The 27,502-nt window shown below is 34.4% G+C and overlaps 1 protein-coding gene across 3 annotated transcripts in view; it reads left to right on the top strand.

The window, feature by feature from the left end:
- The window catches only part of WASF1 (WASP family member 1), a 132,998-nt gene extending 108,633 nt beyond the window's left edge, over window positions 1–24,365 (top strand). For 2 of the 3 annotated variants that reach the window (XM_077162645.1, XM_077162644.1), the window contains exons 3-9: window positions 5,468–5,602; window positions 15,729–15,882; window positions 16,979–17,096; window positions 18,549–18,721; window positions 20,455–20,634; window positions 22,002–22,630; window positions 23,505–24,365. In XM_077162645.1, the coding sequence (XP_077018760.1) occupies window positions 5,468–5,602; window positions 15,729–15,882; window positions 16,979–17,096; window positions 18,549–18,721; window positions 20,455–20,634; window positions 22,002–22,630; window positions 23,505–23,662 (1,547 nt within the window). In that variant the 3' untranslated portion in view covers window positions 23,663–24,365. The remainder of the gene's footprint in view (window positions 1–5,467; window positions 5,603–15,728; window positions 15,883–16,978; window positions 17,097–18,548; window positions 18,722–20,454; window positions 20,635–22,001; window positions 22,631–23,504) is intronic. The other variant, XM_077162646.1, reaches the window with a different exon arrangement.
- Window positions 24,366–27,502: the final 3,137 nt, after the last annotated feature.

Here is a 27,502-nt window from a genome sequence, read left to right as displayed (position 1 = left end):
GAAGCTAAGCGAAAGTCCAGATCAGTGTGTCATCAAAATGATGCCTTCTTTCCAAAAACTGGTATCCTGGCAGTGTGCTGGTGACCTTGGTCCTTGGCTCCTCTGTCATATTAAATACACATAGCATCCTCTCTTGGCCTTACTGTTCTCTTCCAGGTTCTGTTGAATTTCAGCTTCTTGCCTCCCATGGCTTTTTCTCTGTCTGAATTTCATTCTGCTTGGAAAGGATGCCAGTGATAGGATTAAGACCCATTCTGATTGAGGTGGTCCACAACTTGACTGAAGTAACCTCATCAAAAGGTCCTTCTTACAATGGGTTCACACCCACAGGAATTAATTAAATTTAAGAGCATGTTTTTTCTGGCATACATATAGCTCTAAACTATCATAGTTGCCAAATTCTGAAAACATAAATAAATACATTGTGAAAATATAACTAAATTAGGTTTTGTGAGCTTCAGATTTGGAATCAGAAACCATATAGTTATTTTCTAAGCAGTTCATAGAGATTCAAAAGCAAAGAGAAGACCCACAAAATGTTGTAGCAGGGTGTAACAATTAACTCCCCGAAATTAAGCTATAACAGCTTTACCAGCTTTCATAGTTGAGAATGTAGAATTAAATTTAAAAGGCTTCAGATAGCCAGAATAAATAAGCCCATGTACTGAAGATCATGTCCATGAAATAACCAATTGATCCCTCTCTTGGAGACTGTTTACTTTTACTTTGATAGTTCAAACAGGTTTAATTATTAGGTTTCCAAACACTAATACTTCAGAGCAGTTACTGAAAGCCTAGAATTCAGTTTTATATTCAATTCTTCTGCTATACCAAAATTCTTTCCCATTTTACCATTGTCTTACTCAACCTTTCGGACTCCCAATAACCTGAGGGATTTTTTACCACACTCTTTCACCATAAAGGGAATTAAAGAGGATGAATATTGGATAAATAGGGTGGAGTCTGTTTATGGAAGACATAGAATGGATTTGGATTTAACATCATAAATAACAAGGAGAAGTTGTAGGTTCTTGAGTAGAGAATCGGTATGATAAAAATAAGGTTTGTTGCAATTCAAATCCATGCACAATCAGTTTTAACATTACAAAGTTCATTCCTTTCTCCTCTCTTTGGGAGAAGGAAGTAGACTTTGTCAGTAAGAAGAGGTATGAAATGAGAACGGATAGGATAAACTCAAGTGCTTTGGTACCACTGAAGTACTTTGGCACTTAACCTTGCAAAGCGGGATCATAAGCTCTTAAAAAATCTATTAAAAAGCTGTGAACCCTTTGGTTCCCAGTGCCTGCCCATGCAAAAAAAAAAAAAAAAAAAAAAAAGCTATGAGCCCTCTCTCCAGGAAAATGTACATGTACTAAGAAATCTGCATGTAATTTCAGATGGTATATAGACTGTAATTTAAGGGTGCTTGGATTAGACTGAACTCTTTTAGGGATGAAATTGTCTCTTTCATCTCTGAATCCGTATCATTTGTATCCCTCACATTTGTTAAATAAATGAATAACTTTATGCCTTTTCTGACATTTTAGGTATTTCCCTTATCTTTCAAAGAAATTGTGTCTCTGGAAGTGTCTCAAACACCAACCCACATCCAAAGTGTTAGTTGTGTTAAAGTAAAAACTTTTCAACAACATAAAAATTAGAATCTCACAGCTTTATTGAACAATTTGTGAATCAGGTAGTATCACATCCAGAAAGTAGAAGGGAGCTCCAAAGAGTGGTAGAAAGTGTTTATATAGACAGGCTCATACAGGCTACACAATTAACAAGCAGGTTGGCAATATAAATTAATCCGTTGGCTCTATCAGAATATCATTCTTATTTGGCTAATGCCAATCCAGAGGGGCTAGAACACACAAGTATCTTCCAATAATTTTAAATCTCGAGGATCTGTTACAGTATATAGCACATTAGATATTTTTAGTCAATTTTGTTTAAAGGATAAATCTGAATGAATATACATAAAACTATCCTTTTTCTCTTAATTTATTATAGAGGGCTTGGAGTAAAATTCTGATCTTTTTTACTTATAGGTTATAAAATCTTCCAGGATAGGAATTTTATGTTTTACTTTTTGGTGTTTTTAATAGGTCATATCAGCCACCTGGCACAAGGTGAGACTTCAGTGTTTGTTGGTTTAATTGATAATAAGTTGAAATGGTTTGAAAAAAATACAGCATTACTCAATTGTAAACTGCTGAAATTAATGAATTCATTCAGTATTTTACTACTTCTCTTTCACAGGAACTGTCTTTCTAGAGTTTACATATAAATTAGGTTTTTAATATAGAGACTATATTTGGATTTAAAATATAAAAAATATTTAAAATATAGGTCTCAATATAGGAAGACCATCTATCAGATTATTTAAAAATATTCAAAGGTAATGAAAGTAATTGAGTCATCTTTATGGTGAAAGAAAGTGTTTACTACTTTATATATTCTAAGTACATTAGAATATCTTTCATTATAGGTCTTCTAAGACATCTACCTAAGCTATTTACTACATATAAATTTCTATTTTCTCTTTTTAAAATGGGATTATCTTAGTTTATCCTTTTTTGTTGAGGAGAATTTATATGACCAGAGAAATACAGTGATTTTAGATTTATAACTTACTTAGAAATCAGAACAAAAGTGGATGTAAAATATCTTTCATGTGTTTATTTGGTGCAAAATTTATATTTTGGGTAGTGCATTTCCTAATTTAACTTGTAGTTCAGTTTAGTTGAACACCACAAGTACAGGGACTCTCAAATAGAGCGTGAGACTTTGTTGGTTTGTCCAGGTTAGTATGATGCCCCAATATATCCCAGAGTAATTTGGGCAGTAAATAAAGGAGTATTTGCAAGGTCCCCTTAGGGGACTGGGAAGAAAGGAGGAGATATTCAGCTTCCCCATTGGAGAATTTCTGATATTCTCGCAAGCAGTGGACCCAACCAAATCAATAGGCCAAGCCCTCAATCTTAGGGTTTGCCCCTATGACACTTATTCCTGCAAAGGATAGGATAAGCCTACTGAAAATTATGCCTAAGAATCACCCCAGAGATACCCTTTTGTGGCTCAGATGTGACCTCTCTTTCTAAGCCAACACAGCAAGTGAACTAACTGCCCTCCACCCCCCTATGTAGGACATGACTCGGAGTGTAAATCTCCATGGCAAAGTGGAACAGAAATCCTGGGGTAAACCAGGATCCAGCATCAAGGGATTGAGAAAGCCTTCATGACCAAAAGGGGGACAAGAGAAATGAAACAAAATAAAGTTTCAGTGGCTGAGAGATTTCAGAGTTGAGAGGTTATCCTGGAGGTTATTCTTATGCATTGTATAAATGTTCATTTTTAGTTTATGGTGTATTGGAGTGGCTGGAGGGAAGTCCTGAAATTGTTGAGCTGTACTCTAGTAGCCTTGATTCTTGAGGACAAGTGTATAAAAATACAACTTTTACAATATGACTGTGGGATTGTGAAAACCTTGTGTCTGTTGTTCCTTTTATCCAGGCTATGAATGGATGAGTAAAAAAATATGGATAAAAATTAAATGAATAATAAGGAGGGACAAAGAGTCAAATAAATTAAGTAGATGGAAATACAGTGGTCAGTGAGAGAGAGGGGTAAGGGGTAATGAATGTATGTGTGAGTTTTTTCATTTTCTCTCTTTTTCTGGAATGATGTACATGTTCAAAAAAATGATCATAGTGATGAATACACAACCATGTGATGATTTGTGAGCCATTGATTGTACACCATGTATGGAATGTTTGTGTGTTAAGATTTATCAATAAAAATATTTTTAAAAATCTCTTGGGACATCCAATAAGATGGCCATTTAGAGTAGCCTCAAGCTTAGCCCTGCTCCATGGAAAAGTTAGAGAAGGGACAGGAGGGTGACTAAGGTGGCAGTTTGGCTGACCTGGGAGAGTGTTCAGCACCACATGCGGCGGTCTGGTTGCAGAGGCTGAGGAGCTGAGAGGCAGAAAGCTGGAGGCTGGCACAGAGGTATAAAGCCACGGAGCCCACGGCTAGGAACTAAACCAGGCCACATTCCTTGGGTGTGCTACCCTCACCAGTGCAGCCCTGTGACCAGGGACTCAGGCCAAACCACAAGCAACTGAACCCTGTCATCTGTTCCCCTTCTCTGCACTCCCGGCGCCCCCACCCCACCAGCCCCCAGTGCATATACCTGCTTCACACCCCCCACCCCACCTCTCCTGCACCCCTCCTTAGCACTTCCTCCCCCTCCCTGTTCCTTGCAGGCTGTTGCCAGACTGAAGACACTAACCTCCATACAACTCCCAACCAGGACCACTCCAGCCAACCCTAAAGAACACCTAGGGCAATATGTAAGATTCCACAAGTGTTCCAGGCACTGGACTAACTTGCCAGAAACCTACAACCTCCAGATGGGTCTCTGGTCCTAAGTCCTGAAACCTATCCCAGCCTCCAGAACATCAGATAGTTACATCTCCCTACCCCATATTAGTGACAGACCCTTTCTTCCAATATGAAACATTTAGAATTTCCATAACCCAAACACCCCTAAAGAGAGGGATGGAAAGATCAAAGGTGATGGTGGAGTTCTACATAGAAGATAGGATTTAACAAATGAATATGAATGCTGAATCATTAAATTGATGCCTCTTTTGGTCTCTGGTATGTTAGAAGCAGCTAGAAGTAAAAACCTAAAATTTTTAAATTATAACCCATGTCAAAGTCTGAAATATGTTCTACAAGTAATTGTGGTGCTGTACTTTGAAACTTTATCTTTTTTGTTTGTATATATGTTATTTTTCACAAAAAAAGAAGGAAAAAAGTTGATTGTGATGATAAAAAAAAAACATTTAAGCCCTCTAGCTCCTATATTTTGGAGCAGCAGAAGGAAAAATTCTGGGATCTGTCCTATAACCACTTGTTGAACAATGCTTTGAAAACTATTGCTTTTTCATTTCTTTGTTTTATATACATATTGTACATATACAATTTTAAAAGTTTTAAAACAATCTCTCATAAGTTTTCAGACACCTGAGGCAGGTCATCTACTAGGTCTCTGTAGAATCATGAATTCTACCATTTGGCCTTAAATTCAGTCTTCTGTAGATTCTATGTACAAATGTTGATTTGGAATTAAATGACATATTTCTTTATACTTTTGCATCAAAATCTCTACCCCTCAACTGGTGGGTAGATATGGATAAAGTAGGTGGAGTATTTCCATTTCAAACCCGTCACCCAGTAAAAAATGGTTGACTTCAAGATTTAAAACCAGGTTTTTCAGGGTTTGTGTTTTTTCCTCACCCTTTCACTACTGGGTTATTTTAGGCTAGGGTTTAATGTTGAAAATGGATCTAAATAAATGACAGATTCAACAGGACAGCATTTTTAAATGCTAAATGTTTCAGTATTTGTCTCTGATCACATTAAATTTTATGATATATTTTTCACTTTTGCTTAGGTAAATATGCTGAAGATATATTTGGAGAATTATTCAATGAAGCGCATAGTTTTTCCTTCCGAGTTAACTCATTGCAAGAACGTGTGGACCGTTTATCTGTTAGTGTTACACAGCTTGATCCTAAAGAAGAAGAATGTAAGTTTATGTTTATTATATCTTCTTTTCCACATATAGTTTAACCTAGGTAAAATAGATAAATTTAAGAACAGTATTAAACATGACTTTATTACAAATCTTTTTGCCCATGACCTTTCATATGCGTGTTATGAGAAATCAGTGACTTATATAAACACCATCAGCTTGGCTCTCCTGGTTTTTCTTTTGTACTTTTTTTCTTTATCTCTTTTTCTGCACTAAAAAGCACTTAATATTTTGACATACAGAAAACATTTCAACCAGTACTCTTCCCCTTTTCTCTTTTCTTTTCTCCCTTGTAATTTATTTGTGTCCTTTGTCTTCAAGATAAAAATAATTAGAAAATTACCTGAAATCCTTATGTTTGATTCTCTAAGAAGGTAGTTCTTTTCAATATGCTTTTGTGTATGTGTAAAATTGCTAAAGTCTGATATAGTTATTTAATTGAAAATTACTTCCTACTTTAAATGAATGTTTCCAAAAAGCTACAAATGATCAGCATGTAGAGTGGGAGTGTCTATATGAAGATATTAAACCAGAGATATCAGGTTCAAAAGCCACAGTTCAGGCTAAAATAATGGTAGAACCTTTTCTAGTTAAAGCACATTTCATAACTTGATAGAATATGTTGAATTCTGATGTTTCCCCAACGACTCTATCTTTATTTTTACAAAAATAATTGGAACTACTAAGAACATTATTTTAACTAATCTGTTCTAGAGAATCCTTTAATGTGAATATCTTTTTAATCCTCTGTTCAGAATATTTTTTCTTAAATTGCATTTCCAGTGTAAGTGCAAGTTATATTATAGATCTAAACTTGAAAAATAAATATATTAAATGATATCACTGGAAAAAGCAAAAAGGAGAATGTAATATAGATGTCTTTGTGATTGAACCATCTTTTTTTGATGTTATTTAATTTAATGTTTATGTAAGGAAAGACAAATACTAACCATGCTGAATTTCTACTTTGGGCAAAAATATAAACCAAAATAGTTATTTTATTAGCAGTTTTATTGACATATAATTCATATACCTTACAATTCACCCATTTAAAGTTGAAGTATACAATTCAGTTTTTTATTTCTCTTGGGTATATACATAAGAGTAGAATTGTGGGGTCATATGATAACTATATGTTTAATCTTTTGAGGAATTGCCAGCTGTTTCCCAAAGTCGCTATGCTATTTTCCATTCCCACTAGAGGGTTCCAATTTTCTTCATATCTTTACCAATATACTATCAGTATTTTTTATACCTATCTTAGTGGATGTGAAGTGGTATTTCATTATGATTTGATTTGCGTTTCCCTGATTAATAATGATATTGAACATCTTTTCAAATGATTTTTGACCATTTTATATATCTTCTTTGGAGAAATGTCTGTTCAGATCCTTTGCCTATTTTTAAATTGCATTTCTTGTCTTTTTATTGCTGAATTGTAAGAGGTCTGTATATGTTTTATCTAAGTCCCTTATCAGATATGTGATTTTCAATATTTTCTCTCATGTTGTGGGTTGTGTTTCTTAGTGGTATCCTTTAAAGCACAAAAGTTTTTAATTTTGACAAAGTCCTATATATCTACTTTTTATTTTGTCACTTAAGCTTTTAGAGTCGTTTCTAAGAAGGCTTTGCCTAACCCAAGGTCATAAAGATCTACTCTTATATTTACTTCTAAGAGTTGTTTTTTTTTTTTTTTTTAACATGAGCAGGCTCTAGGACTCAAACCCAGGTCTCTAGCATGGCAGGCAAGAATTCTGCCACTGAGCCACCATTGCACTATACTCTAAAAGTTTTATAATTTTAGTTCTTACATTTAGGTCTGTGATTCATATTAAGTTAATTTTTGTATAGTGTCTCAGAAAGAAGTCTGACTTATTTTTTGGCATATGGACATCCAGTTGTCCTAAAAAAAGGAAATAACAGCACTCTTTAAATGAATAAAAATCCTTAATTTTGAATTAAAATTATTTTAATCCCTTCTATTTTCCTCATTCCACTGGTGGTCAGTACATATCCAGAGATCACAGTACAATTATGTAAATTTGGTACTTTAACTTGGTTTTTAAGGTTTAAAAATATTTTCTTGATGCTCTTCACATAAGGTGATGTTATTAATGTTATGTTATCAAATCTTAGTTTAGAGATTTTTTGGTGATGAATACTGTCAGATGTGTTTTTTAAATGGTGTTTTAGTTTGGTTTGATGGTTTGTTAATTAAAAAAAATTGAATTGGTACTTAAAATAAGTGCAGTGTGTTTCAGTCATAAAAGTTAACTGTTCTGAAATATAAAGTTTATTCAAACTTAAGTTAGAGAAATCAGATCAGCTTTTATCTTTAAAAATAACATGCAAACTTTCTAGTCGTTTTTCCAATGAAAAGTTAGAGCTGTTTGACAAATTTGTATTTTATTGGTGTGCATTTATAGCCATAATATTTTCATTATTTCTCAATTTTTCTTTTTGCTTAGTTTTCTGAACCAGTATAAGTAAAATTAGAGTGACCACCAATTAATGAAATTTGAAAAATTATTTTTTAATTAATTCATTAATAATTAATTATACCTTGATAATCTGACTACCTTTAAATTTAAAAATCATTGTCACCTCACCACCACTATAGCTGGCAATCACATGTGCCTCATCCCACTGGTAAGCTGGTCCTTCTAGCAAACTCTTTAGGCAAAGAATAACTCTCCAGGTGTGGGGCTATGGAAGCTAAAGCACAACCCTTTTCCAGGGACATTAGTGTCCATGCGGGTCACATGTGATTTGGAAACACCCTGCTGGAGAAGTGAGAAAAACAGCCAGCAGATCTGGAGCTAGGGATTTATTCCAGAATTAAAACATTCCGTTGTTGAAATTGAAAGATGCTGATAGGCAGAGTATTTGGAGGTTGATAATTATGGTCAAAGTAGCATAGTAGCAAATAATTTCACCTGTCTTATATGTTTATGTCCATCCTAGGTCCTATTCTTTTGCCCTTCCCTGATTTTCTTTTCCAGAGTATGAGTTGCTATCATGCCCCTTAATTCCTTTAAAGACTGAGCAGTATTGCTTTTCTTGCTGTCTTCCCATTCTTATAAGTATATTGCCACCTGTGATGTGATGACTCTGTTTTTAAAAAATGTTAAACAGTTCAGATTTATTTTGAACAGATAAATAGCAGTATCCCAGCATGAGACTTAATTTAACACATAAAAAAGAATAGTACCCAATTTGTGATTCCTGAATAAGTTCAGGGCATTGATGGAGATGAAATCAATCTGTTCTAATATATAAATGAAAATTTTATTCCACAAAATATAATAAAATATATGCAAACAGAAGAGTAACAGGGAATACTTTTGTGAAACAAAATGGATGGAAATCTGCTCGCAAAATACATTAAAATTGATAAATGCGCATGAGGTCAGTACTCAGATTTCTTTATAAAGTAGTTAAAGGGGATGAACAGCTTCTACCCAAAGATGTATGGACAATGAATTGCAATGTAGTAAAACGCTGCTATTTTAGCCATTAAAGAAATACAAATTAAAACAATTAAAGTGTATCATTATATACCAATTAAAAGGTTTTTTTGATAATAAAAATTGATTTGGGCAAGCCTGTCAGTACGTCTCTTGTAATTCTCCAAAGCCAGACCTGTGAGAATAGTGAATCCATTAAATCTCTCTCAGGTACAATTTGGAAATAGTAAAAAGAACAATCAAATAGTTTTTACATTTTAACTCAGTTATTAAATTTGGGAGAGTGTGTATTAAGGAAATAACCTCCAAAGGGAAAAGATTCATTCTGCTAATTGTAATTATGAAAAACCAACCAATCAAATGCCTGTAAAGTACTATGCAGGGCTGAGATTCTGCCCTACTTGCCAGCTAGCAAGCTTGCCTATTACTGTTCATTGGATGCTGGCAGAAGATTTGAGACTCTTGGGTCAGAGATAAAGGACTTTATTACTTCAAACAGAATGGTTCACAAAGCTTCATGTTCATTTATGCTGGTTCCCCATGCCCTTCAAGTCCCATGGGATGACACCAAGGGTGCGTGGTGGATGCCTGCACACACAGTGGGCTATGTTACAGGACAGCGACATTGAACTTGGGGGTTTCACTACTTTAATATTAAATGGAAGCAAGCCTGCTCTTTGTCTTGGGGGAGGCGTCACCTCATTCTTTAAGATTGCTTGTTGCAAACTCAACTCTGAGACGCGTCCTGGGTAATGAGTGGCCAGGACCTTGCCTTCTTCACATACCCAGGAAGAACCTGCAGGGGTGCTCAGGGTCGATGGATCACCCCTCCCAACAATGTTTCATTCATTCATTCAATAAATGTAATTTCAAATTTAAAAAAAAAAAAAAGAGTAGTACCTTCTATTTTTCAGACCTGATTAGAAGCTTAATGAAAAAGCTATCCTTATAAATATATACATACACACACACACACATACATACATACTTGGGTGTATTATATATGTGTATATACTTGTGTGTATATACATACATGTATATATGCTTTCAGAAATAGAATTTTAATGAAAATAATCCCCAAATGTTTTTCTGGGTTATTTTAGAAGCCTTTTTTAAAGGTTAGGGAAAACATTCTCTGTAGTTCTTTAATTTTGAAAGTGTTTTCTCATAACAAAATCCAGTTTTCTTTCATTCTGTTGTAAGCACAGTTCCTTCTAATTTGGTTTCTTGGTTAATTTTTGTTCTTCATATAATATGTTTCTTTGATGTACATGTACATTCATGAAGTCCATTAAAAAAATCATTGTTAGTAGTAAAAAAAAAATTTCTGGCCATACTTTCAACTATGTAATTTACATCCAAAATTTATTTTTTAAATACATCAAACACTTCATTTATAAGTGGATGGTACCTAAGAATTCAGAAATATACAGACAGTTCTTCTATGTAACAGGAATAAAAGTGAACATTGTTTCAAAATACTATTAAATTTTAACAAATATCTTAACCAGTACCCTTAAATTTGAAAATAGAAATATAAATACCAGTAAACAATTTAAGGTGTGTGTGTTAAAATGCTAACAACAGAGATGTATGAGGTAGTTCAGTGGTAGAATTCCCGCCTGCCATGCAGCAGACCCAGGTTCAATTCCCGGCCCATGCACTTCCCAAAAACAAACACGCAAAGAAACAAAAAATGAAAACCCAAGCAAAAACAAAAATTCAACACATCATGCTGCAAAACGGGGATACTCACATGGAAAAAGAATGAAATGTGACCTCCACCATACAACATACAAAGAAAAAAATGCCAACAGCTATACTATTTCAAAGTACATTTCTGCTGCCAAATGTAGCAAGTTAACTATCAGAATTGTATATAGTTCCCTTTAAAATTATGTGGAGAAGTATAGAAGAATTTAGAATCTAAAAGTTGAGTTAATTAATTTGAAATTGGTTTGGGGAGAGTGGATAGAAACACTTTCAAAGTAATTTAACCTATAGTTTTAAACTCAGTAGGAGTTCAGACAAAATAACATTATGAATATGATGCTAAACTACAGAGGGTGGTATCAATATTTTTGTTATTCATTGCCATTACATAGTAAATAACAGTGGAAACTACCAATATACTTTAGAAAATATGTTTTAAAAATGAGTTTTTAAAAAGTGAGTTTCTAAACAAAGACTTGTAAAGAATATTTAATTCAATGTTTATAAAACATATTGTGCTAACTTACTGTGCTGTATGATCCTGTTAAAGGTACTATCTGGTTTTATTGTTGGTAACTGGAAGGTGCTTTGTCATAGTGATCTTTTATCAAGTAAGACAAATGATGAGAAGAATTGAAAATAGAAAACTACATTATGGCCATTATTTTACATGCTCTTTATATCCTTTTGTAAGAAAACATGGGGAGACTAAACTGGATACCATCTTGGCTACATACCTGTAGTTAGTAAGTGGGACAGGAGTGGCAAAATTGATCTATTTTGATTGTAGAAAACACAGGCCTCTTTCTTCTGCCAGGAGCCAGAGGAGTAGTGTGTGGTATTGTGCCAAAAGGATCAGCCTTAAAGGCAGAAGTTCTGAGTTCCAGTTGTGGCTTTGTTGCTTATTTAATCTCTATTTATTTGTGAACTTTCTCATCTTTTGGTGGCTGTTGATATCCAGTTTCATACCATTGTGATCAGAGAAGATACCTTGAATAACTTCTGTGTTTTTAAATTTATAAAGACCTGTTTTGTGCCGCAGCATATGATCTGTCCTGGAGAATGTTGCATGAGCATTAGAGAAGAATATGTATCCTTATGTTTTGGGATGTAATGACCTATATATGTCTGTTAGGTCTAATTCATTTATGAAGTTGTTTAGCTTCTTTATTTCCTTGTTGATCCTCTGTTTGGTTGTTCTATATTGAGAGGAGAGTGGTGTATTGAAGTCTACTATTGTTGTTGAAATGCCTATCACTCCCTTCAATTTTGCCAATATCTGTCTCATGTATTTTGGAACTCCTTAATTGGGAGCATAAACATTTATGGTTATTTATTCTTCGTGAATTGTCCCTTTTATTAATATATAGTGTCCTTCTTTGTCTCTTATGATGTCTTTACATTTAAAATTTGTTTTGTCTGATATTAGTATAGCTACTCCTGCTTTCTTGGTTACAACTTGTGTGGAATATCTTTTTCCATCCTTTCACTTTCAATCTATTTGTATCTTTATGTGTAAGATGAGTCTCTTGTAAACAGCATATATCTGGATTATATTTCTTAATCCATTCTGCCAATCTGTATCTTTTAATTGGTAAGTTTAGTCCATTAACATTCAAAGTTACTACTGAAAAGGTGTTTCTTGAAGCCACCATCTTATCTTTTAGATTTTGTTTGTCAGATATGTGTATTCTTTTTCCTCTATCTCTTTTTATCCTTTAAGTTACCCTTACTGGTACTGTTCATTCCTGTGCCCACCTCCAGACCTCCCTCTCCTGTCTTTTTTCATCTGGCAGAACTCCCTTCAGTATTTCATGTAGGACCAGTCTCTTGTTGACATATTCTCTCAACCTTCGTTTGTCTGTGAAAATTTTAATCTTTCCCTCAGTTTTGAAGGAAAAATTTGGCTGGGTACTGAATTCTTGGCTGGAAGTCTTTCTCTTTCAGGATTTTAAATATATCATACCACTGCCTTTTCACCTCCATAGTGCCAGTTGAGTAATCTGAACTCAGTCTTATGTGGTTTCCCTTTTATGTAGTAGATTATTTTTCTCTTGCCACTTTCAGGATTTTCTGCTTCTCTTCAACATTTGACAGACTGATCAGTATGTGTCTTGGGGAAGGCTTATTTGGATTTATTCTATTTGGAGTGCATTTTGATTCTTTGATTTGTGTATTTATGTCCTTTATAAGGGTTGGGAAGTTTTCCCCTGTTATATCCTCAACTAATCTTCCTAGCCTTTTATTCTTTTGTTCTCTTTCTGGAACACCAGTTATTCTTATATTTGTATACTTTGTTTTGTCCATCATTTCCCTGAGATCCTATTCAAATTTTTCCATCTTTTTTAGCCATTTGCTGTTTTGAGTGTTTGAAATCAGTTGTGCTCTCCTCTAGTTCATTTATTTGTTCTTCTGTTTCTTCAAATCTGCTGTTGTATATCTCTAGATATCTGTGATATCTACTATTTTTCTATCCTTTCAAAATCCTCTTTATGCTCTTCTAGTGTCTTCTTGATCTCCTTTATGTCATTAGCTATCCCATTTATTTTATTTAGTAGCGTTATAGGAACATCTTTGATTAGTTGTTCCAAAGTCTGTTTCTCCTCCCGTGCTTTAATTTGGCCATTAGGCTGTACTATATCTGTTTGCATCTTGATACACTTAGTGATCTTCTGTTATCTTCATGTCATGTAAATATCTTGATTGGTTTACTTTGTAAGTTGATTTCCTTCAGTAGTCTATTTCCTGGATAGATGTGTAACAGGATGTGGGGTGCAGGGCGGGACACAACAGTGCTGTGATGCATTGTTATCGCAGGTATCGGCATAGGTTGGGGACACTATGCTGGTGCCTTTAGGCATGGGGTGCAGGTTGCAGGGTTGTAGAGGTGTGGTACAGAGGCCATGGGTATGTGGTACAACTCAGGCAGGCAGACCTTGGAGCACAGGAGCAGGGTGCGGCATGGGGGACACAGAGGTAGAGCATTCCTACTCCTGGTCTCCCCATCTGTGCACTCCTGAGGGCTCCAGCCTTCTGTTTGGAATGGGGTGCTTTAGGCTGTTTGCACCAGCTGGATGGTCTCCGATTCTCTGCATCTCAGTTCTTCAATTTTTGTAACCAGGACCTCCCTATGTGATGTAGAAGACCCTCCCAGCTCACTTACACCTTGAAATCACCATCTCAGTCACCTTTTCGTCCCTTCTCTAGCTGTTCCTTGGAACAGATGAACTCGACCTGTCCTATTGCGCCATCTTCCCAGATGGGAGCCTGGGTCCAGCCCTTTTGCAATATTTTGTGCTGACTCAAAAAGCCTTGGTTTTTTTGTTTGTTTGTTTTTTGTTTTTCTTCTATCAGTCCCACCCCCTCTCCCACAGAGCAGAAACTCCTAGTGTCTTTAATGCTTATTCCAGGTTTCTCTGTGCTGGGAGCCTATTTTCAGTAGTCAGAATTTGTTAATTAATTCCACAATTGGAGCTGGTTTGAACTAAGCCCCTGCTGCTAGTAAGGTCTGTTTCCTTTCCCCTCAGGGAATAAGCCTTCCATGCCTGTGGTGGGGGCGGGGGGGCACAGTTTGGGGGACTAACAGTTCTGCGTGGGGTCTCAACCATTCATCTTGACCAGACTGATATAGCTGTGTGTCTGGTTGGTGATGTAGCCCTAGCAGTTGTTCTGTCTTGCTTCTGGCTATTTACTTGCTGTTCTGGAGGACAAACTAAATTCCACACCTCACTAAGCCACCATCTTGCCCCCGTCTCCTCGCTGTGTTGCTTATTAACCATTTTACATTGGGCCAGTTACACAGTATTTCCTATCCTTGGTTTTCTCATCTATGAAAATGGAATAATTCTTATCTCACTGAATCATTATCAGGATTAAATATTTTAAAAATAAGTGAAAACATCGAGCACATATGGTAAAGTGCTCATTAAATTTCTCCCACAGTGCTCTTTAGTGGTAATGGGGAAAAGAATTTTTTTTTCTCTGAATTTTATTTTAGTGTTTATAAGTGCACTGTTAAGTCAAGCAGCAGTGGAGCAAACGGAATGCAGCCAAGATGTGGCCATTGCAGAGCCAGCCTCATTGCTCCCTCAGCCTGTGTGTTCAAAATTTCAAGTTGAGTGAGTTTTACTTTAAGAATGATAGAGATACTACTTTAGGGAGAAAAATAATTTTAAAATTGTTAGTGATTGTTCAGTACTGACCTTGCTATAGTATAAAGCATTTATCTGTATACCTAAAGCTGTATTAAATATGTAAGAAATTACATAATTTTTAATATCAGGAAATCACTCTAAAAATTAACAATGCTGTATTTGGTTATATTTCTTATTTTAACATGCCACACCATCCAAAAGAAAATGAGTAACTGAAGTTTTTTTTTTAATATCATATATGTATTGGGACTATCCTAGGTACCAGAGATACTAATATACAAGACAGTCTCGGTCTTCAACAGCTTATAGTCTAGGTAGAAATCCTTGAAGTACAAGATAAAAGATAAGTGAAACAGACAATAATATGGGTCACCCAATACTGGACAATATTTTCTTTACACTAAAGTTTGTTTTAACTTTACAGTACATATATAATATAGCATATTTGTAGCATATGCAGCATAAGATAACTGTGTGGTTAACCCAGAATGCCACTAATAACTAAGGAATTCTTTCAGTGTTATTGATGTAAGCTCAAGAAAAGAAGTAAAGAGAGGTAGAAAAAAAGATGATAGAAGAAAGAAGATGAATATCTAAGTTGGTGGGGCCAAAGGTAGATAGAATGAAGAACATGGTATATTTGGGGGCAAATGTTGATAAGCTTCAGGTATCATTTAAGACTTTCTGTGCGTAGAAATCAAAGGTTGCATTAATATCCATATGATATGTCTTTATGTTAAATTCATTATAAAATTTAACAAAATGCATTTTTTGTTTTTGTTTTAGTGTCTTTGCAAGATATAACAATGAGAAAAGCTTTCCGAAGTTCAACAATTCAAGATCAGCAGCTTTTTGACCGCAAAACTTTGCCTATTCCATTACAGGAGACATATGATGTTTGTGAACAGCCTCCACCTCTCAATATTCTAACTCCTTACAGGTCAGTAGGTTAATATATAAGATGGCTTGTTATTTATCTCAGAATTCAAGTTCAAGTAGGTAGTGATCTACATTTAAATGCCAAATCCCCAAGTATTCTTCATTTCATTTGACTTCTGGCCACACAGATTTCTGCTCCCCTCCTTCATCCACATCTATATACAACCTTTGCTTTATTCACCAGATGATTTCTCAAGCTCTGGCATCCAATAAACAAGACCTATTCAAAAAATTGTTTGAACAAGTATTATAAAGAAAAGCTACACTTATTAATATATAGGGATAAGGAGCTGTTATTGTCCTTTTAATTTCATTTTTAATTAAATGGAAAATAAATAAATAGCTCCAAATTCCACCCATCAACAAAATAAATAAATATTATCATATTTGTTCTTATTTACTCTTGATCTGTATGCATTAAATGTTTACATAGTTAACATGAACTGTTTTAAAAGCATCTTTTTTACCATTTAAAATAAAATTTGGAATTATTCAGTCTTTCATTAGAGTGCTTTCACATGATTTGTTAAATGGGTAATTTAAGATGCATAGTACATATATCTTGAGCAAAATGAAATTCAAATAGTTATTTAAAATAAGTCATATGCAAGTTATTAGATATAAATGGTATTACTAGAATGATTAGTTAGGGCTACCTCCTGGATTTGTTAGGATGATAAATTAGGTATTGGCAGAGACTTTAAAATTTCTGTTCTAAATTATGTTGTTGTCCTTTCAGACTTTCATCTTTGGCAGGGCTATTTGTAATTATTGGAATTTCCCAAAGACTTTAGAGCATTTGGTATTCAACAGGAGAAGTTACAGGTGAAAATTGTCCAGCTATGTTTTAAATTATTTACAGCTCTGAAAAAGTGTCTGGTTTCCCATTTTCCTTGGTTTCCTGGTTTCCTATCTGATTTGTAAGAAGTTTTCTGTTGATGCATTATTCCAATTTATTTTGGCAATATTTTTATACATGCTCTGTTTTATATTAATAAAAGGAAATAAGAGAAACAGTTCAGTAAAATTATTTCTATTCTATTCTGATTGTTTTTCTAAGTCTTTCTAACATTTTTAATTGATATTTTTTATTTCAGAGATGATGGTAAAGAGGGTTTGAAGTTTTATACCAATCCTTCATATTTCTTTGATCTATGGAAAGAAAAAATGTTACAGGATACAGAGGATAAGAGGAAGGAAAAGAGGAAGCAGAAGGTATTACAAGAGATTAAAAAATTGAGGTTATTTTTGTGGAGTTTTACGTTTATGGAACTTTATTAATCTGTACTTTGATAGTTTTATTTCATTAAGTTAATTTAGTCAAATACAGAAGTCTTTCACACAGAAAGATCACAGGCTAACAGGAGCCAGATGAGCAATCAGATTGTTATAATATGGTGTGCGTGCCATGACAGGCGTAGCACAAAATAGCACCTCCCATAGCCAGGGGCAGGAGCAGAAAACATTTCCCACAAATTTAGAATGAATCTTGAAGAACAATAGGAATTAAGTGGACAAAGGAAAGAAAAGGTATTCTGGTAGGGAGGAGCAAAGGAAAACTGTGCAGATATTGGTAAAGTAGATAAAACTAATATTTTCTTACCACAAAGCATATTATAAAAGTTTTGGTGAAGCTATTTTATTCTCACTTAATTTCTGTAACTGTTTGTTGCATTGTCATTTTCTCTTCTGTTTTCTAATAAAATTAAAATTGACCTGATTTATTACATGTTAATGATAATTGAAAATATAGAAGGAGGAAGCAAACTTGGATTTAGGCAAAATTATGAAGGAGGCAAGTCATCTTCATCATCCCTGTTTCTCCTCTGGCTATGCCTACTTTCCCCCCTTGTTCTTCATAATGCCCTTATGTTATTATGTTCTGTTCTAGACAGTATCCCAGTTTCTAGCCAGAGTTTGTAAACTCTTGATTGGCAAGACAGATTACGTCTAAAGGCATAATTTGTCTGCTTGACAAATAGTGGTTTTAAAATTTTTGAACTGCTGTGCATTAGATAGAAATGCCTGTATAGTTCACTTCAGGCCCTATTTTACACCTGACCAGTTTTTTTTCATATGTATTATTTCTTGGCCTATTTGAGTATTTGAACTTGTTACATCCACTCTAGACCTTTCTATACTTTCTATCCCTTAGAATCACTTTTTGTTCTGTTTTTCAAAGACCCTGTTTTTTGTTGGGTGACAAGGTTATTGTGGGTTAATTGGATAATTGTTGTTGTTGTTTTCCCAATGTGTTGGCTAATTTGGTCACTTCCCAGAAAATATGACCTTAGTAAATAAATATTCAGGTTTTGTTTAGAGGTTGATAATGCCCTTAATGGTAGGAATTTCAGTCATCACACAAACATGGGAACAGTGTTGGTTTTTCACCTGAAAGGATTTTCTGGCCTCAAATTTTATTACTATTTGTATTTAGCGTATCAGTTCAAATTAGGGGTTAAAAAAACGTGGCATAAAACTGGGGTTACAAACAAACTAGCTAAGGTATAACTCTGAATATACAAATGAATTGTGTGTTGCTTTACTATGTTATTATGACATTGTCTTTTTCAATATCGATGTTAAAATTTCATTTTGATTGCTATAACCTCTTTTTTAAAACTTAGCACTTTAACATTTCACTTTCTTTCAATACATGTGCTATAGCAGAAAAATCTAGATCGTCCTCATGAACCAGAAAAAGTGCCAAGAGCACCTCATGACAGGCGGAGAGAATGGCAGAAGTTGGCCCAAGGTCCAGAACTGGCTGAAGATGATGCTAATCTCTTACATAAGCATATTGAAGTTGCTAATGGCCCAGCCTCTCATTTTGAAACAAGGTTTCTTGTCTTTTGATTCTTCAATTAATGATAAAACATTGGCTTCTTTGTAATATATACAGTTTATATATATATATAACATAATATATATAGTCATAGATCCTGAACAGCTGAACTGACAGACCTATTATAAGCACAGACATGATTTTGGAACCCTGACTCTGTGAGCCTACAGAAGTTTAACCCTGGGCAGGTCATTTTCTTACCTTAGTTTTGTCATCTGTGGAAAGAGAGGGTTGAAATAAATGATCTTAGGGTTGTTTTAGCTTTAATAAGAAGTCCCAGTTTCCTTTCAATATTTCCAGGCAAGTCTGCTAGAATTCATAAGCAAGGAATGGGGTTTAGAATTTTTTGCAGTACTATTGATTTACTGTATATAAATCAGTATATACAGTAAATTATATATATTATAGTATCATATATATATAATATTATACATATATTATTTGTTTTATAGATACAGTAAATCAATATTGAGGAGTTGTATTTTATTCCTTTTCCTTTCCCCTAATTGCCTTTGTGTGCCGCATCCCCTACCTCAGATACATCAGTACTTTTAAACAAAATTACCCATCCTCTTTTGCAGAAATGTAAGAAATGTAGAATAAGTCCTTTTTCTTTCTCCCTAGTCATAGGCCCTATCTAAGTAACATAATACCATAGCAAACACTTTATGCTGACCTCTGTGAAGAAATTTTTATATAGCTATTTTTTATATTGATGTTTTGAATGGAAAAGAAATTAAGGTTTTCTTTTGAACAATACATATAAATACATATAAATTACTAGACTGTAAGTGTGAAATGTCTTAACCTGTATTAAGAGAAATATAAATGAAAGTGATACTGTTCATGTGTGTTTCTAAAAAAAAGACTGCGAAAATTGAAATTATTTAAAAATGTATAATTTATAGACAAACATCTTATTTCTACTACTATTAAGTAATTAAAGTACTTATTTATCTGACCCAGTAGTAAAAATACAATAATTCTAACTTTTTCTAAGTTAGAAAACATCTGTTAGGTTTAACATTTGTTAAACCTAATTTTGTTCTCATAATGCATTACAGTCAGTAAATATTTATAAACTCCCATATGCTTAATATCTAAAATTTTGCTTAAATCTAATCATAAGTCACATACTTCTTTGTTGCTCAGCTATTTTCTGACACCTAATCATCTTTGGAAACACCAAAAGGACAAACATGACATAGCTAGCTATCTCTATGGTGCTTGTATTAGGAATGACTTTCTCTCTGAGTATACAGACATCTGGAAGTCATTTAAGTTTAAGAGAGTAATAAGGTATCTTAATGGTTGAAAATTCCAGTTCTTATATTGTTCAGCTTTATGTCATTGTTATCTCACTTCTAGTAAAGAAATAAATGAATTAGAGGCTCATTGTTTAAACATAATTTGCTAATAATTATTTTATTGCTTTGTTAAGAGTATATGTGTAATATTTTCCATCTTTGTGAATTGAGATAGAATTCTATTATAAAATAATAAAATAACTGATGGTCATCATATAAAACCTAAAGCAGGGAGAAGTTGCATTAAGAGCAGCATGCTTTGATTTAAAAGCAGGATTTATTAATATGTTTCTGAAAGAAGTTTGCTAAGAGTGGTAAACATATTGGCATTTGAAGGATAGCATTTGGCATCGCATGTAGAATGCTTCATTTTACTAATAATTCAAGAAAAATGCGCTGGTACTATATATTTATTTTTTAGACCTCAGACATATGTGGATCATATGGATGGATCCTATTCACTTTCTGCCTTGCCATTTAGTCAAATGAGTGAGCTTCTGACTAGAGCTGAGGAAAGGGTCTTAGTCAGACCACATGAACCACCTCCACCTCCACCAATGCATGGAACAGGAGATGTAAAACCCATAACCACTTGTATCAGGTATGTTGGGACAAGCACATAATGTTTTATCTCAAGGATTGGTGACATTTTTTTTAAAGTCCTATTTTAGACTTTGTGGGCCATACAAATTCTATCACAACTATAGAACTCTGCCTTTGTTGCATGAAAGGTAAACAACAAATATGGCTGTGCTTCAGTGAAATTTTATAAAAACAGGGAACCGGTCAAATATATAGCCATATTCAAATGTATCATTATTGTTGCTAATTATATTCACACTGTTGTGCTTCTATCACCACTATCCATTACCAAAACTTTTCTATCGCCCGTAACAGAAACTCTATACCCATTAAGCCTTAATTCTCCATTTCCTACCTCCATCCCTGCCCTTGGTAACTGTATCCTAGTTTCTGACCATTAATTTGTTTATTCCAGTTATTTCATGTCAGTGACTTTATACAATACTTATCCTTTTGTGTCTGGCTTATTTCACTCAGCCTGATGTCTTCAAGGTTCATACATATTCTCACATGTATAAGAACGTCATTCCTTTTGTCACTTAATAATATTCTATCATATATATATAGCACGTTTTCTTTAACCATTCATCCTTTGATGGATGCATGTGTTCCTTCCACCTTTTGGCAGTTGTGCATAATGCTATGAGCACGGGTGAGCAAATATCTCTTCAAGTGCCTGTTTTCAGTTCTTTTGGGTATATACCTAGAAGTGAGATTGCCGGATCATATAGTAATTCTACATTTAGCTTTCTGAGGAATCACTAAACTGCTTCCCACAGCAGCTGCATCATTTTACATTCCTACCAACAATAAACAACTATTCCAGTTTCTTAGTAGAGGAATATTCTAATGAGAAATAAAGATCAACTTCACCATTTTCAGTTACAAAATTAAGCTTCTATCATTGACTCATTTACACCCTCAGGAACGAAGAGGGCCATAAGTTTCCTATTGTGGTTTCTAATTAATTGCCATTGATTTAACTGAAATGACATATGATGACATTTAGTGGCTTCAATAAAATATATCATTGTATTGGCCACAAGTATCACTATAAATATTATAATATGATCGATGTTGAGTCACTAAAGAGACTCTTCTCACAGTATAGAATTGAGCATTTTAGTTATCAAAATGCTTAAGTACATATAAAGGTTGAATGAGAGGATGAGACTATTTAGAATACAAACCAAAACACTGTCTACTAATTTTCTTCTTGGTGTGTTTTTAGTTTTGATTTCATTCTAAATACTGCTGAAGGATTTAAAGTTTTTATAGAAACATGCTGATATAACTACTTTGATGTAATTACTGATAGTCACATATATTTTGCCTGGTTAGGTTTTTCTTTTTTAATAACTTGCTAGGATCTCTTTGTCTTTTCAGTTCCACTACAGGTTTGATAGAAAATCGCCCTCAGTCACCAGCTACAGGCAGGACACCTGTGTTTGTGAGCCCCACCCCCCCACCTCCTCCACCACCTCTTCCATCTGCCTTGTCAACTTCTTCATTAAGAGCTTCAATGACTTCGACTCCTCCCCCACCAGTACCTCCCCCACCTCCACCTCCAACTACTGTTCTACAAGCTCCAGCAGTACCACCACCTCCAGCTCCTCTTCAGATTGCTCCTGGAGTTCTTCACCCGGCTCCTCCTCCAATTGCACCTCCTCTAGTACAGCCCTCTCCCCCAGTAGCTAGAGCTGCCCCAGTGTGTGAGACTGTACCAGTTCATCCACTCCCACAAGGTGAAGTTCAGGGGCTGCCTCCACCCCCACCACCTCCCCCTCTGCCTCCTCCTGGCATTCGACCATCATCACCCGTCACAGTTGCAGCTCTTGCTCATCCTCCCTCTGGGCTACATCCAACTCCATCTACTGCCCCAGGTCCTCATGTCCCATTAATGCCTCCATCTCCTCCATCACAAGTTATACCTGCTTCTGAGCCAAAGCGTCATCCATCAACACTACCTGTAATCAGTGATGCCAGGAGTGTACTTCTGGAAGCAATACGAAAAGGTAATTTTCTAAGAGCCATTAAAAGCATTGCTTTATTAGCAGTAGAAACATTCTAAATGTTTGAGATAATAATATTTTCCTCATTTGTAAAATTTTAGATTATTTTTGCACAAATGACCTTTAGAAAGAAAACTATATCCAACTTTTATTTTAAATCATTTTCAAGTAAATATAGTACATTTGATCATTTTATTTTCATGCTAAATAAAATGTTTATTGAATGAATGAGAAATTGAAAATATCAGACCTAAATGTTATAGAAAATTTAGTTAAAACCCTTTATGTTATGTTTATTATGTGAATTTACTCCTTTAAAAATTGTGTTTTCTACTGTGTTAAGGCTGTCCATTTAGTGTATCAGTAACCCCCTTGCTCTACGAGATGCCTATAAAGGATTAAAGTTCTTTCCCTAGTAAAAAAGGAAAGAACTATTCAGTCAACATTTGCTCAGCAACTACTATATGCTAGGCATTATGAGTATAGGATGAATAATAGTGCTCATCCTTCAAATACTGAGAGAATAAAGCTGTTGAAAATATAGTAAATAATGTTTGATTTATTTGACTATAGAGGTAATAAAAGAAATGTATTACCTGGTTTACTTTTGGAGGGGATATATTGGATAAATAAACTGTAGATATCCACTGGGATATCTGATAAATTTCAGCAACTATCTTACCATCACAGTTGGTAAAATAAGAAAAGATTTAATGCCTCTCTAAATATGATTACTTCAAAATTTGTGTTAGATCTTGCTTTTTATTTTCCTGTGAGCATTCTTATGTGGATTTTATTTCATTACAGAAAGACTAGTAATATCTAGTAACTAGTATTCTGGTTTAAAATACTTAATGGTTTGTATTTACTATATCAGGTATTCAGCTACGCAAAGTGGAAGAACAGCGTGAACAGGAAGCTAAACACGAACGCATTGAAAATGATGTTGCCACCATCCTGTCTCGCCGTATTGCTGTGGAATATAGTGATTCAGAAGATGATTCAGAATTTGATGAAGTAGATTGGTTGGAATAAGAAAAATGCATTGATAAATATTATAAAACTGAATGCAAATGTTCTTTGTGGTGCTTGTTATTGGAAAATGTTTGGTCATTTTAGTGTTTGCTTTATTTTTCTTATGATAAATAACCCTTTTCCTCCATAATTTTTTATTTCTAAGAAAAATGTTAGCATACATTTCAAACTAAATATTTTAAAGTGGCTTATCTTCTTTTTTTTTCCTTGAAAAGACATAATTTGGTCAAATAAACCACTAAGTATTAAGCATGGGCAGCTGTTAGAGTAGCAGATTCAATTTTTCAGTATATCTTAATTGTGCACTTTGTGAATTTAATTTAAAGAAAGCAGGTGGGATTGAAATCTTGAAGGCAGCTGTATCTATTAATGAGCCTTATTCCATTTCCTGATGTTTAAAAGAAGAAACACTGCCTTGATTATATGAGTACACTCAGAAAGTACATATAGCTTGTAGTGTTGAATTCACTTAAAGGAATGCTTGAATTTTTTTAATTATTGTTTTATTGTTTTTAAATACTTGCCTTATTTGAATGTTTAGCAGTACCCTCTTCCCACTTATATATGGTATGGTATGATTTTGCTTGCCTATAGGAGTTTAAATTTTTTCCATGTGAAATACTCTGACTTAAGCATCCATGTAACGTACATAACTGTTAAGAATAACAATCTAATTTAATAAACAGTTCATTTGAAAGGTTCATGGGTATTGCTTTTTCAATAAAAATATTTTGATAGTTTATCAAATACAATAAAGTAGGCTCTAAATACATGGATGGTAAACTCAAATATAAAAACAGCTTAACCATTATAATTCTCTTAATTGTACATATGCATATTGTAAATTAGCTTTATATCATTTCTTTTCCTAAAATCAGAAAAATCAGTATTTTACAACTCCTTGTGCTCTTAATTAAAGTCTCAACTTGCCTTTTAATTTCAGCAAACCTTGATGTAAGTTTAACAGGAGATTTCTTAAAGTTAAACTTTTTTACAGTGATAAAATGAGTTGTTAATGTTTCCAAAGTCCATAAAGGCAAGGAGGGGAAAGCACCATTAATGTCGCATTACTTACTCTGAAAAAAAGACTAAATGAGATTTTAGCAAGCTGATTGTATGCAATTCTCAACCTTACCTATATCCATTGCATTTACAATGTAATTTCCAGGTCCTCCCATCAAGAGGTAGGTTCTATTTCCACCTTCTTGAATCTTGGTGTCCCTGGGACTTGCTTTGGCCAATGACATGGCAAAGGTGATATGTTCCAGTTCTAAGCCCAAGCCTCAAGATTCCTTGCGAGCTTAGCACATGCATGCACATTGTACTTGTGCTCTCTCTCTCTGAACAATTCCTCTTGTATGGGAATAAACCCAGGCTAGCCTGCTGGAATATCAGAAACCACAAGGAGGAGAGCTATCCCAGGTGAGGCCATCTTAGACGAACTAACCTCAACTCACTTACTGACCGACTGTGGACATGTAAGTGAGCCTGGCCAAGAACTGTACAGCCCAGCCCAACCCAGAACTGCTCAGCTAATCCATAAATTCATGAGCAAAAATCTATGTGTATTTTGTTATGCCTAAATTTTGAGTTAGATTATTTCATGCCATGTTATTGATTCTATGGAAATAAATAGCTAATACATGAGGTTACTTGGTACCTTGATAATTTGGAGGTTATTTAGGGAGATAACTAAGGACCTGAAGTAGACTTCATAGATTAAAAATGATAATCAAGTTGAACTGTAGCATTCAGTTTGCACATTAAAAAAAAGAAAACACTTATTTGTGGCTTTATTCAAAAAAGATTTGGATTGCTCTTTGGGGTAGATTTGTCTAGAATAAGAAATTAGATAGCCACTTGAGATTACTTTACAGCTTTATGAAAACTATACTATCAAATTAGCTCAAGAGAATATGGCATAATTTAAAGTCTGTCTTCCTAAGTATGCTTATGGTCAAAAGGCAGCAGCCAGGTGGGCCACAGTAGCTCAGCAGGCAAGAATGCTTGCCTGTGATGACAGAGGACCCAGGTTCGATTTCCAGTGCCTGCCCATGTGAGAAAAAAAAAAAAGACAGCAGCCTAGTTAGTATATATATTTTTATAAAGTTCAACTATGATTAGATAACAAAAACGTAATGATACTGTTGTAGAATAGCTAAGGATCATACCGAAAGAAAGGGCTGAAGATTTCTTACTAAAAGTGGATGTGTTGTTCAATTCCTGAACCATGCACCACCCCCTCCAAAAAAACATGGATGTGTTAATTAGTAAAGCCCAATAGTATATATCCTAAATAGTTTATGATAGATTTTGTTTGTTTTTCAGAGCATTCCTGGAAGATAAGAAGGTGCCTGCAGACTGAAGAAGCCAGATATGTAGGTCCGTTTTAAAATCGAAATAACTTTTCAGTCTAGATAATTCAACTAAGCTTACTGATAGAATTTTGAAAGAAATCATTTAGTGGTCAATTTTAATACCCAGAAAGTTACTGGCCAATCACTGCTTCTTATTGAATTAAGTCACTATTCAACAAGGTCATGTACATGGCATAGAATCAGAATAATAAATTGTTTATCATGGGGAAATAATTGGCTTTACTTGCTTTACTTGAGGTTACCCATTTACAATCCCTTGTTACCAAATCCAGTGAATGCTTTTCTTCTGTTTCCATGAAGCTTTCGATCTCTTTGGTGGTTTTGACACTGTTCCTTCCCAGTAAAGGTGGGACAGAAGAAGGAATGGGAAATACCTAGCAGCATGCTGTTTGGGATAAAATGTAGTCTTCGTGGAGGGAGTAGAAGTTTCTCTATATTTTTTCCCCTAAAAAAAAAATGTGTAGACTTACAAAGTTTAAGAGACTTAAAAACTATAATCAATACTTTTCATAACTTATAATCTATTTGGACAATTAGATGACTTTTAAAGCATTTTTCTTTCATAAATATTTATTAAAAGGTAAATGAGGAAAATGTTCATTTGGGTTATATTCTGTAAACTATGAAATACCTCCCTCCATTTTCATTTTAGGAAAGGCTTTATTTGGGTTATATTCTATAAATTATGAAACACCTCCCTCCATTTTCATTTTGGGAAAGGTCTTCAGTGACTGTTTCACATGTATATTTTCACGAAGTCTCCTTGAATCCCCACAACTGGAGCTTATATTCCTTTAGAATTTCTCTAATTCTTTTATTGTAAACTTTTCTCAAGTCACACACCATTTCGCATCACAGTTATGCCTATTTTGAGTTTGCCAAATAGATTACCCATAAGACAGCATGGGCCTTGTTTTAAATAGGCAACTCACAATGTCTCTTCTTGTTAACAGAATTAGAAATGTTCCTTTATTGCTAGAGCTATTAGAATCAATTCTTCCCAAGCATTGCTGTAGCTTAAATTTTCTTTCCCCACTAATTTCAATAACACACTTGACCTAAAAGTAGTCCTAACTTCATCAAAATCCTGTGTGTGTTTGTGTGTGTGCATGTGTATGTGTGTATTTTGAGAAATAGAGAGTATAGGAATGGTTCTTCTAGCCTAAAGGGAAATGTTATTAATATTTCCAAAGTCATCTCTTAAGGCAGAGAGCAAAATTGATCATGTTTCAACTTAATGAGAATTCTCATATATTACTTTCAAAATACAGTTTTCACTTTCCCCGTAGTAAACACAGCCTGTTTATTTTTTCATTTTCGTTTCCCTGCATTCATCTTGACCCAAATTTTTAAAAATCACCCCCTAAACTAAAGCAAGCTTAAAATAAATTATTTAAAGCTCCTAGATAGTTCAAGAAATTCCTTTTAGAATCTGTGATCTCTGTAATATCTACTTAGTAAA

The sequence above is a fragment of the Tamandua tetradactyla genome, chromosome 5 (genome assembly GCF_023851605.1).
Source record: "Tamandua tetradactyla isolate mTamTet1 chromosome 5, mTamTet1.pri, whole genome shotgun sequence".
Classification (NCBI taxonomy): Eukaryota; Metazoa; Chordata; class Mammalia; order Pilosa; family Myrmecophagidae; genus Tamandua; species Tamandua tetradactyla.
This window is presented reverse-complemented; position numbering and strand designations above follow the sequence as displayed.